Below are 13177 nucleotides of genomic sequence, written 5' to 3'. Positions count from 1 at the left end.
TATATTTGCAGAAAAATCTACAAAGTTAGGGTATACAATAAACTAACATCTGTATACAAACGCAATTGAAACACTACTGATAAACATTCAAATACTAACTTTAAAATTAACTGTTACAAACATAACATGATATGAAATAATGTACAACATCCCTTTTTGTAATTTTTCATCCCCCCGCATTTACACAAATAAGTTATGGAAAAATTATGTAACTGGGGGGTTCAACAATGTCACTGTTTGGCACTGTTTTCCAATCATTTACCCTTATTAAATATTGCTTTTAATGGCAAGTTTTCCAGAATTTCAAATTATCAGAATTGTACTAAACCAAGGACCACGTAAATTCCCCACGCAGCATAGATTCGAACACAAGACAATGATATTGAGACTGCCAATACCACAGAGAACGAGGGCAAGGAAAAGCTGTTGAAATCTGTAAGGAGCGAGCCGTCTTTGCACAGCAGAGTCCAGCATGAGTCACATTTAACGTTCCGGAGTCGATTCTGAACTTGGCATGGTAGCGTCCAAACAACCACCTCAGACACAAAGATGCAGCGCTCGATGCTGAGGACCCATTCAACTGATGTAAACTCAGTGAGTGAGGAGACAATTATACCACCATGTATGTGCTCACCCACACATTCACTTTTTTTTCCTTTTGGTACACAACACTTTACATTTTACTGAAATAATGATGTATTGTGGTGGGGCTACCTTAGAAAAAACAAAGGAAAAACATCAGAGCTGTTCTTTCTGAATATTACACTCAGACTCCTCAGAAAACTGGGTAATTTTGTGCCTCATGTACAGTAAATCATACTTACAGCAGGGGAAATGGTAATTCCCATCAGATTTTCTTAAATTAATGACACTGGAATGAGGTTTTGAAGAATCCCTGTTGCTAAACCTTCAGGTGGGCAGGAATGCCCACAGAGAATCTAGTACTCTGGCTCATGCCATGGTGTACCCGTAACTCCCACAATGCAATGCGACGAGCAGTCTGTCTCTGAGGATTTCCTTGGTGGGGTATTCTGGGAGCTTCAGCATGTTGATGCTAGGGACGTCAAAACATTAACAATCAGTGAAACAGCAGGTCACCAGTGGCTATTCACTCTACGTGAAACATGGATTTGAAAGGTTTGACAGTGTGTGTATCTGAAGGGTTGTTGAAGCTTAGTGATTGAAGTTCAAAAAAAATAAAAAATAAAAAAATAAAACCTAATCTGCTGAATCCATTCATGGCCCTATACTACAGAGCTTCCAAAGGGCTCTCTTGGACATTTATGGCACATTTATGAAGCTTTTCATACGGGTGCAACGGTTACACCTATTTTTCTGTGAAGAAAAATACAATGAACATCACAGAAAGTATTACAAACAAAATTAAAACATCATTGAAAGGGGTATTAAAAATGGGACAAAAGCTACCCAATTTTAGCCTTATGTTAAAGGAATTACTGAACACACCCTTCTTCTGGGTCGATGCCTCTGTGCGTGTGTGAAAGCACATCTATGGGGGGGCGGGCAGTATGTCCTTACCAGGTGCTGGAGGTGGGCAGAAGGTTTGCGGTGTAGGGCACGGCAGCAATAGTAAACTTCTGGAGGCCACTACCCCCCATCAGGTAGGCAAATCCACCGTGAGGGACTCTCGAGCTGGAAGGAAAGGGTGAAGAGAGACAATGAAACCAGAGGAGGTTCAAACAATGTAAAATGAGCAGGATACAGGACTTATGAAAATGTTAAAAGCTGTTCATCACATCTGACCAAGTCTGGCACTGAGCCAGCATAAGGAAGACATTAATATCCTTTACGGACAATGATCGTCATCCCCACCACAAGGTGACCGCCATGAGCTCCTTTAGTCACCACATCTTTCAAGGGGCAGCACACAAAGAGGCGCTTTCGGGGTCCTTTTCAACAGCCATACATCTCCATAGTGCCTGTTTGCTCCTCAACATGGTGATGCAGGGAGGTAAGAAATTGTACTGGTTTAATCTAATTTACCTTTGTTTTAGTAAAACAGTAGCCAGTAAATGTTTATTTTCTAAGTTTTTGCATTATTTTATTTCATATTTTTGTCAGTATTACTACACTTTGTTGTTACATGTGAGGTCTCTTACGTTATGTCTCTTGTTGAGCTGGTGTGTGTGTGAATTTCCCTGCAGGGATTAATAAAGTATCCACCCTATTCTGACAAGGACTTACACTTGCGGGCCTGGAGCTCAACTAACACTAGCTACTCAACAGCATACAACTGCAGAATAGAAAGAAGTGAATCTAAAACCCTTTATTATTTTTTTTTGTTCAGTTCAACGTGAGTGCAAGTGTGACTAAGTGAGTTGATGTGTGTGTGAGTTACAACAGCTGCAGCACACAAAAAGCGAATTAGTGCAAAGTTAACCACAGTGATCAAAACATAGTTACAGATTTTCCAGTCACATCCAGTCTGCCATGATGTGTTTATTAAGAACTGTTACGAATACAAAAACTGCAAGAAGACTGACACTCATGAGCTTCTCAATACAAGGACCTAATGAAAGCAAACTTACAAGCTAGTCAAATTACTGAAGGTTCCAAAAACAGATGGTTTAGAAACCATTTCATACAGAAAGGCTGAAACTATGATCTTCTGTGTTACTCACTATGTCAAAAAGGATTGAAGAAAACTGTACCTTCCAGTGACAAACTGCAGCAGCAGGACCCTCTCTTCCTGGGTTAGACTGTGCACCACCTCCCAGAACCACTGCAAAACAGTCAGATCTCATTTACATGTATTTAGTTGACACTTACCTCCAAAGTGATTTACACTGTTAAGCTGCTTAAATGTTTTACCCTTTTATACATATACATTTAATAATTCAGCCGACTTTTTCCCCCCAAAGCATCTTACGACGTTAAGCTACATACAACTATTTACACAGCTATAGAGCTGGGTAATTTTTACTACAGTAATTTACAGTAACTAACTTGCTCAAGGGTACTACAGCTGAAGGTGGGATTTGAACTTGTAGCCTTTGGGTTGAAAAGCAGTAGCTCTAATCACTATGCTACCAGCTGTCCATCAGGGTAATTTTACTGGCGCAATAATATTAAAGTACCTTGCTGAAGGGCACTGTAGCAGAGTGGAATCTGAACATAGGCCCTTTGAGTAAAGTCTTACACAGTAAATTTGTTGTAGTTGTATGAAGTTCTTGCAAAAAACATAAAAAAATAAAACTACTAAAACTTTTACTGACTGTGACATATGGGCAAAACTGACTGGAGTTATGGACATTCTTCCAGTTTGAACTGTTTGTCAACTCAGGAACCAGAGTTCCACACAAGGAGCTGAAAGGTATGATGCTACAAATAATGAGTTACCATTATCTGGAAGGAATTAATCTCATAAGGGATGCATGTGGCCTCACCTGGATGATTGGTTCATCCTGGTCATACCCACTTGTGTATTCCGTGTTCCTGCTCCAGTCAGCCACATCAATTTCAGGCATCCCTGAGAGGAGAAGCTCCTACCAGGGCCACAGGTTACAAGTTACACTATTGAAGTTACACGTTCAAGGTTGTGCAGCTGAGATTACAGGTCACATATTACATAATTGGATATAATGATGTAAATGCATGTAAAGACCATGCTGATGAGTCTCAGAAAGAAACCAAAACAATGATCAGCAGACCCCCATCTCTTTCCAACTTAAGAAGTCAAAGACAAACTTTAAAAAAAAAAAAAATTATTAAAGGAAAACACAGAGCTGTAACTAATTTAAATTATGATATAAAGGGTCCAGGTCACAATGTCATATAAGGTCAACTTGAGACAAGGGTTACATCTCAAAAAGAAAAATGTGCTTTCATGTTGTGACCGAGATCATGGAAGGCAACAAGCTGCAGTTCTTCAAATTGGTACCAAAGTACACAAAGTACCAGTAAACACAGGGATGATCTGTGAAGATAATGACCAGAAGCACATTAGGATGCTGCCAGGGAACAGGAACAGCACATGAGATCCCATCCACTTGTTAATTAGACATGGAGACTGAACTGTGGAACATCAGTTCTTGTCTATGTGCCATTTAAATACTTTCCTGCTGTGAGGCTTCCCATGCAGGAAGACAGGTCAGCTTGCTTCACGGGCCACTTCATTTGTCCCTGCAGCTCACACATGCTGGTACCTGACCCAGATGTATGTGCACGTACGTACATAAACACACACATGTCCTTGGTGCAGTTTCCACATGAGAGGTCACTCCAAAGTGGCGTGAGGCACCAGATAACCCCAGGCACAAACTGCTGACACCTCCAATGAATACCTCTGTGGAAGAGAGCGCCATTTCCCAGGAAGGAAGGACCAAGGTGGGGTACTCACCAGTTCGTACTCGTCAAAGAGCTGGATGAGTGAGGGGGGGATGAAAGTGTGGAAGCCTTGCAGGAAAGCGTTGATCTGAGGCTGAATGGCACGCGTCATCCTCAACTCTGTCACCAGCTGGACGTATTCTGCCTGGGGGCAGCAGCAAGGTCACTCGCTTGCTAGTGCGCAGACACGCTAACATACATGCAGACACAGAGACATCTATGACAGCAGAAAATGCATGAACCAACGTAACCTAGTAGGTGTGGAATTCCATTACCCAGTTCATTCCCTTTGTCACAGAACCTGGTACACCCCTGTGCTGCCCAGCACTGCCCTCAGTCTGCTTCCCAGGCAACCCACCGGTAGGCCCCCTTCAACTCTCTATATTTCCAAACACACCTGGACCACGCTGGAAGTACACAGCTGTCAGCGGTTAGGTTCATGTGAAAGTCAATAGTTTCCAAGTATGAGTGATTCATCCAGTACAGCTATAAATAGATCTAAACCTCACAAATGCACACACAGCTGCTTTAACACACAGACACACATTCTCACAGTAGGCAGAGTCAGCGTGCAGTGACCATGTAAGTGTCCAGAGCCCTGGCTCAAATCAGACAGCCGCACAAACAGCCCATTTCACAATCAGGCCAGTGAAACTCTACCGCCCTCTACCGGCTGCTTACCAGTCGGTCAGGCTGAAGACCTTTCAAATAGAGGATCTATGAAAACAATGGCTCCATTTTCTCTTATCTTTTATCCAAGATGCCTATGGAGGAAGGACTGTCTACTTTTAAAGAATTTATTTTCCATAGGATTTTGAACTGTTTTTTCCTCCTAAATCCAACTTTAACTTAATTGATAACACAAGGATGATGACAATGACAACAGTAAATGGAAAAAAAAATACCCAATGAGATATTTTACATTATGTAATCACACAGGTTACTTCAACAGCACGGGCATCTGGGCTAAACACAAGCAACGACAAGTATTGTTTTTGTTGAATAAAACAATACATATTACAGCAGGGATTCCAAAAAAAAAAGAGCAGACCTATAAAATTCAGTTGACTGCACAATATGCATGAAAACAACAATCTACTATTGAGAGTTCTAAAATTGTACATCCATAGATGGTGCAGCAGTCACAGGACAGGACCTGTGACTTCAATGAGGTGAACCTCTGTGTGTACTTCTCTGATTTGTCACCTTGTTGTCCTGCGTGACGAGAATGCTCATTCCACCAGGTTTCAGGGGCACTTCCTCCATTGCGCCAAAAACGTCTGTCTCCACAGAGAAGGTCAGTTCCAGACCAAGGTCACTGATGTCATTGTCCAGGATCCACTGCAAGTTCTTGGCATACTCCGGGTCGATGGAGGCCACATCCTGGTAGTTCACTGGGATACCTGTCCAAAACACACGGTGCAGGTATTTACACAGTTTAGAGCATGGCAGTACAGAGACCAGGTGAGACTCCAGAGCACAGGTATTTAAACCAGTGAGTAATGGCAGAGGAAGTGTCCCTTTTACCCAGAATATGCTTGTAAAAGGAGCGGGTGAAGTAGATGTTCACAAGCTGCCGGTGATACAGAGCCAGACCTAGGATCTGGCCCGCAAAGCGGAAGTAGTTTAGATGGTCTGGGTTGACCGAGGAGTTGCTGTTGGGTTGGAACGTGGTTCCTGAAGCACACAAACACACAGCGCACTAGAAGTCAAAAGCAGAAACGGACAACTGCTTTATAAAAGCTCACTTAACTGCAGATATATAATTTCAAATACACGGCAGTCACTCAAACATACATACTGGAAAAACAAACAGCAAGAAAACCTACTGAAGGCAGGGACACCCTCATTGCTGAAGTTCTGTTTTGTCACATATCACACTCATGCCATCTGTTCTTTCAATGGCGGGGCTATCAGAACACTACAATGACATTTGTCTTAAATACAGTATGTAACAGCCTATCTGACAAATGTTCTAAGTGTGTTTTACAAGTTTATCCCAGTAGCATACAATGATTTAATTGAACATTGGTTGTTACTTTTTCAAATTTCAGTGTTACATGTTTGGCCATGAAATTGTGGTGTGTTGTCATTTCCAGCTCCCTGGGTAAACAGATGCGTGTATATAAGTGCACTCTGAGATGTCTTGACCCAAACGAGCATCCTGTGGGGTGACTTCAATATCATTACACCCTCCACATGTCTAGGGGCGTGTAGCCATTGATGGCGTGTAGGTTCCATTCCTCACACGTGCTTCATTGACACCATACTGAAGGAGAGGTCTTCTTACTGTGTAACCTAAGAGATCATATCTGTCCCACATTTCCCTCATCCAGAATAACCAAGTCTCTCACATACAGACAAGACAGCTCAGTCCAAGGCTAGGTATGAAGCTGTACCATTGGATGCAGAACTAACACTTCATTCACATAAGAACACTTTTCTTAAATTTTCCAGAATTAAAAAGGTAAAGTGGAGTATAATGTGTTATTTCAATATTTGAAATGATTTACTTATACTGAATTTTCATAACACAAAATACATACTATAAAGTATATTTGGTAAGGAAGTATCAAATACTGCCTCTTGATCCAATACAGAATGCTTATCATGTTACATTATTCTGTGTTTTGCCAAAATAAAATGTAATACACAAAAGTTAATGATTATTATTCTTAAAAAGAATAATTACTTAATGCCACATTGGAATGACTGGTCAGTTGGATGACAAGACCCACCACACCACCGTATTAGTCTAGTCATGGCAGGATGCACTGTAAACACAAACATACACTACACTGCAAAGACCCTCAAAGTACACACAACAGGAAACAAAGTTCACAAAAGGAAAAATTCAAGTATTACATCATAGAAGACTTTCTTGCCACCTTGGTGATGCAACATAAGTTTTCACTGAGCAGAGACAGCACTAAAAACAGCCACATTGGACTGAAGTTCACTCAGTCTCCAATAAAACAGCCCCAAGTCTTCATGCACAAACGCATGCACACTCACACACAAACATGCACACTATAAGCCACAAGAGGACACCCACCGTCTGCAGACTGAGTGAAGAGCGCATAGTCCGGGTTGATGATCTCATTGGACAAGATGTCAAACCACTCACGTACCACACCTTGACCCTGCAGGTCAGAGGAAGTCATAGGCCAGAGGGTTAGAGATGAAACTGCAGCTACGAGAGGCCATCCACTCTGAGCCAGTGTGGAAAATCGAAGGTACAGAGCAAGCAGCACCAGCAGACAACCTCCCCCCCCTTAGTCTCATTCAGTTTCAGCACGTCAGGTTGAGCTGGTGGAGAAGCATATCGGCAGGACTTCGCCACAGGCAGCACGTGCTTTAAAATAAAGACAGGCCATTTCCTCTTGGCTCGAGCACTTCGGAGATGGCGCGTAATGATAAAGCACACTGGTGTGATAGAACCTGCAGTGTTCTCACCTGCAGTGACCCCTTTCCAAGAATACAATCATGTTGTCAATAATGTCTTTACACTGCGGTTACAGCCAACTCTTAACTTTTCCTGAACGAAAGCAGCTCTGCCCAATTAAAACCGCCTCTTCCATGCCGTTATGTGGTTCGGAAAGAGGGCAGGTTGTGGTATTGTGATACAGGTGCCCTAGGGTTCAGAACCTGTCAAAATCCCTCAAACAAGCTGTCTCTCTATGCCCAGCAGGGGTTCTTCTCATCTAAGGAACAAAGCTTCTGCTCAAAACCACAGGAAACGGCACACGCTAAGGTTATATGGTTCTGGAATAGCTTTTATAGAACCGCTAGTGTGAACCCAGAACAGCAACAGCTGAAATTGGACTGGACTAGAGACAAATGTGTCTAGAGTAGGAACAGGAACAAATGAAGATGAAAACAGAATTTTAATACCAAACAACTGAATGCAGAATAAGAACTGGAATAAATGTGGTCTGAGTGTGAAATGGAAACAGAAATGACACTCAAACGTCTATGAATTCATAACAGACAACAGAACTGTTTGAATCAGACCGGGAATAACACTATGAAATAATAATTGATACCTGAACTGCTGGCAATCAGAGTAATGCAAACAGAAATGTGAATGTGGAATAGACACAAGAATAGTCCAAATGTATGTGGAATAAGACCAGTAAAGATCATATGTGGTGTGAGGCCATGAGTGATGCATGACCCTGCTCTGTCTCAGTAATGTTAAAAAGCAGGGACAGTAGGCCTGGGTTTACCCCAGAGAGCTGCACTTTGTCTTGTATGTGACAGAGGCACTGAAACTTGGCTGCCATCAATTTCTGTCGGGATTTGTCTCTATGGACCTCGACCAAGGAGCATGGGAGACAGCGACCACTGGCAAACAGGGCACAAGAGGCGGATAATGCTATCTGACTGTACTGTTCATACAGACAACAAGAGCAAAAAGACAAAGAAGGTAGGTTTTCACATACATATGTGGGTGGTGGGGGGGAATGAATATTTTTACCCACCATCCCTTCCTCGCCATGAAAGCGGACTGCGATGCCCTGTTTCAGCTTCTCATTGCTAGACTTAGAGACAACTTCGCAGCTACTCTGGAATATCGAATCTGTAAGGAAAAGAAGAAAAGAAAAAAAAATTTAAGCCTGGGTCCTTTTCGTTTTAACGCAAGGATCGTTCTTCACCATCCCATCTGTTTACAGCACCCTCTATGGTAAGGAGAGTACGCTACACAGATGCGCCTCCTGCACGCTGACACTTTGGTTTGTTTTGGTTTGCATCTCAAGGAGGCTCTTCTCAAAAGGATCCTTTTGATCAGTTCTGTGAGGATGAGCGAAAAGACAAAACGAGGCCCAGGGCCATGTAATGTTTGAGACACTAACAATTATTGTCCACAGAAAAACCACACATCTCCAACATAGCAGTCAGTATATATGTACATACTGTTCACATACTCAACAGCAGTGAAACAATTGTTTTTATCTTATTATTGTTAAAGTTATTGTTTTTTTGTCTCTGAAACAAGGCCTAACTGCCTTTCTATCTCTGTAGCCTACAGTCATTTCCATTCACTCTGTAAAAAGAAGCTCATAACAGGAGTGACATTTCACAGGTTAGATGAACAATGGCAATGCTGACATTGACCCTGGTACATTCAGACCCATCTCAATGTCTCACACTCATGTTTGTTTGTGGGGGCAAGGAAAAGATGTGCGCAGTCTGCTAAATCCTCGGTGTTTCTATACGCTATTTACTGACACATACAGGGCTCCTGACTCTGCTTACTCTTACCAAAGTGTATGATGCACATGTAAATCTGAACAAACCCAGCAAATGCGTATGGGCATGCAGACATGGACAGAAATGTCCTCCTTCACAGCAGATTTCTACAAATAGACAAGAAGAGGCAGCTCTCATAGCAACGCTCTTCATCAGCATCCATCAGCAAAGTAGAACACGTTGGTTTGTTTGTCCCTCCAGTAGAGAGCAGAGCTGTGGAAACCCTGGAACAAGCAAACAACCCCTCAAAACAACCCTTCCATGACCAGAGAGAGGAAGGTCACATTATCAGGACAAGTACATGCTTGTCCCTTTCTCTCTCACACACACACACACACACACACACACACACACACAGTCACCTGCACAAGAACAATGCAGACGGACCAGTAATTTAGAAACCCACGCAAAGACGTAGCCAAAACATAAGCCCAGAGATTCACACCAGCACATACAGGTAAGGTGCAAAAACGACACACCTTCTCACACACAGACGCACAATGTCTGCGTTGAGCCCATGGCCAATTATAGCTGGCTACAGCAGACATCAGAGAGCCGAGTGCAGGAATAAAAGGATTCCACGTTTCCTCTGGGGATTGCCATCTATTACAGAGCATCACCATCACATGGTAGCCACCTCGAGGCAGAGGACAAATCAAAAGAAGTGCCTGGCTGGGGGAGGTGGGCTGCGAAGTCTCCCTCATGTGGCCTGGAGACAGCTCCAGAATGTGCTTATTTACTGTGAGGTGTGCCGAGCGAGAGGGGATGGGAGGGCACACACCCAGCCAAGTAGGGTTTTAATAGGACAGCGACACATCCAGACCATGCCAGGCAAGTCTGTTTACCATTTGGCTTTTTTTTTTTTAAATGATGTAGAGGAGCGAGCTGAATACCTTTAGCCTAACAAAATAAGGGAAAGTGCGTGGGTCAATGATATGGACCACGTTTTGAGAAAGAGTGTGCACAAAGTTTTCTGTCATCAAGTCAGCTTTAAATTACATAAAGCTTCAGTTAGTCAAGTCAGCTGCATTCGTACTGGAAAATGTTAAAAATAAATAAGAAAAAATTAAAACACTGCACTATTTCCTTTGGGAGTGACAGAAGGTCTCATACGTTTACTCATCTGTTTATCCAAAATATTTACCTGAAGCCTAAATAAAGATAGTAAAAATTCATTTGAGCTCAAAACTGTTTCTCTGAATGATTGATGTAAGCAGTAAAGTATTCAGAGTAATTTATAGTAAATTAGACATTCTGACTGACATCCATGTTGGTTAGACAGGTGAGGACTGCAAGTCAACGACAAACAGGTATGCGAGATGGGCAGAATAACACGAGTGTTGGACATGGAAAGCAGTCACAAGACAAAGTGAAGAAACAGACAGGCCGAGGGTGTAAAACAACAGGAGAGAGTGAGAGAAACACACAAAGCAGGTGTGAGGTGCTAGGATGCAGAGGCGGATGGCACCGATACCTCTGTGGACGAGCAGGATGTCATTCTCGTTGACGGGCCGGTGGACCATGTCAGAGTCGGGCTGGCCTGCAAGCAGGTGCTCGTAGAACCACTCACATCTGTCCTTAAAAGGCTGTAGGGAAAACAGGGCGCAGAGCAACTCGTTAACGCTTCTTAATTACCCACACACCCGCATTCCCCCCCCCATTGCGACGATAGGGAGCGTACGATTCCGCACTTCCTCATCCTACTAAACTCTTTAAGCGATGAAGGCAGTAAATACTCCAGCCGGTAATTAAAAGGCTTAAAAGGGGTTGAAATAACATGCCCAGCGTTCACACAAAGAATACAATCTGCATGAGGTTTCTCTGCCTTTGTTTCACCAGCTGGAAGGGCTGATTGGGGAGAGGAACTGAGACTCCATGACAGAGAGATGTATTACAGTCAAAAAGACCCCCTCCACCCCCTGGGAATGAGAACACATTCAGAGGGAAGGCGGACGATGAAATCAGATTCACCAGGTTTAAGAAAAAACGGTAATTAAAACTGAGCAGCGTTCCCACGAGAATCATAATCGAGAAGTACCGGACTCGTACTGGAGAAAATGAATACTGGGACTGTGTGAATAACCAAAACGAAACAGCACTTAAAATTTATGAAGCGATGTAGCAGGGCATAAGACAAGTGTTATCGCAGAAACTTAATAGACGCAGTTTAATGATTGAGGTTGATGGGGGTAGGGTGGGGAGCATTTCCAATGACACTCAGTGGAGAATCCCAGGGGTAGAATTGGTTTACAGTATCACAGATCGCTTATCCCGCTAACCGATTCAAGTCTGACTCATACACACCCACCCATCATGTCCTGCATCACAAAAGATGACAGCTGAGTCACATGGCCCAGGGATATAAACATCCAGCAAATAGATGGCTGCGCACACGGCATAAATGTGCAAGTACACGAGTAAATGGCTATACACAGAGTAAATAGCCAAGCGAGCTGAGTATACTACACTAATAGTTGGAATTAGTTTGTGGACTGTGGAAATTGGTACTGAAAGGAGTCCACAGCAGTTGGCTGCACTTTGCTGAATTTAACAGCCTGCTCCAAGCCCTTGCAGCATGCCTGTCACATTTCCCAGAGGGACGAGTGTATGCAGATTCTTTCTTCAATGCCATTACTGAGTTAACTGCTGTTTGATGAAATATTAAATGTTAGCAATAAAATAATAAACTGTTAAAGCACATTTTGCCTTGTATTCATCATATACTAGATTTTATTGCAGTACTTTCTTCCAAGTACTTATAAGCTTTACGGAACAGATAATTAAATAGTAAATGGACCCATTAAGGGAACGGGCTACTGAACACTAACATGCATACAACCAGCATGAAGGAGAAGGTCAGAATGAAGCAGGTCTAACTACCTCTCTCACCCAACTATACAACAGGTCTGTATTTTTTTGTCATTAAATGACCACACTGCTCATGCTGATCATGTGATAGAAAAGGAACTACCTGTGCTTTGATGATGTGCATGAATCGGGACATGAGCTCCGGGCACTCCAAAAGAAAGTGAAAGTGGTTAAAGATGATCGTGGGATTCCTGCAAATAAGAGTGCAAAGTTTGCATTATCAGTTTCCAAAGGTTCTCCGTACCAAGCATTTGGCATCTCTGCTCACTCACCTGGTGACGAAGCACTTGAGCACCTCGTCGTGCTTACAGACAAATTCAATGAAGCGAGGAGACGTCATCCTGAGAGACAGAAAGCAACAAGATTGTGGTTTTCCAAGAAATTCAGCATCTGAAAATCTCGGATGACATTTCATTCCAGGCTACACTGCCCTAAAACACATCGCTACAGTAATTTGCTTGTAAATCGCCTGCCAATGAATCATACCAATGACAAAAAAAAAAAAAAAAAATTTCACACAAAAATAAGAATCTGTGAAGTAATTTAAATTTCACTTACAACAAAACTGAATCACAAAGAAATACTTCATTAATAGCGATTTTGTGTCACCTTACTATCTGCTTATAATTTTACTTTGGTTATATTTATAAACTGCATGGTGCAAAAACAAAAAGTGGGGAGAATTTGAAAGCTGAGCTGAATTCAGTGC

The 13177-nt window shown here is 42.5% G+C and overlaps 1 protein-coding gene across 2 annotated transcripts in view; it reads right to left on the bottom strand.

The window, feature by feature from the left end:
- Positions 1-727: 727 nt before the first annotated feature.
- The window catches only part of hace1 (HECT domain and ankyrin repeat containing E3 ubiquitin protein ligase 1), a 29122-nt gene continuing 16672 nt past the window's right edge, over positions 728-13177 (bottom strand). For both annotated transcript variants that reach the window (XM_018757313.2, XM_018757314.2), the window contains exons 13-24: positions 12741-12809; positions 12572-12659; positions 11075-11186; positions 8832-8929; positions 7403-7490; positions 5875-6024; positions 5554-5750; positions 4361-4492; positions 3408-3506; positions 2673-2743; positions 1540-1653; positions 728-1054 (exon numbers count right to left, since the gene is read on the bottom strand). In XM_018757313.2, the coding sequence (XP_018612829.1) occupies positions 952-1054; positions 1540-1653; positions 2673-2743; positions 3408-3506; positions 4361-4492; positions 5554-5750; positions 5875-6024; positions 7403-7490; positions 8832-8929; positions 11075-11186; positions 12572-12659; positions 12741-12809 (1321 nt within the window). In that variant the 3' untranslated portion in view covers positions 728-951. The remainder of the gene's footprint in view (positions 1055-1539; positions 1654-2672; positions 2744-3407; positions 3507-4360; positions 4493-5553; positions 5751-5874; positions 6025-7402; positions 7491-8831; positions 8930-11074; positions 11187-12571; positions 12660-12740; positions 12810-13177) is intronic.

Source organism: Scleropages formosus, chromosome 8 (genome assembly GCF_900964775.1).
Source record: "Scleropages formosus chromosome 8, fSclFor1.1, whole genome shotgun sequence".
Taxonomy (NCBI): Eukaryota; Metazoa; Chordata; class Actinopteri; order Osteoglossiformes; family Osteoglossidae; genus Scleropages; species Scleropages formosus.
This window is presented reverse-complemented; position numbering and strand designations above follow the sequence as displayed.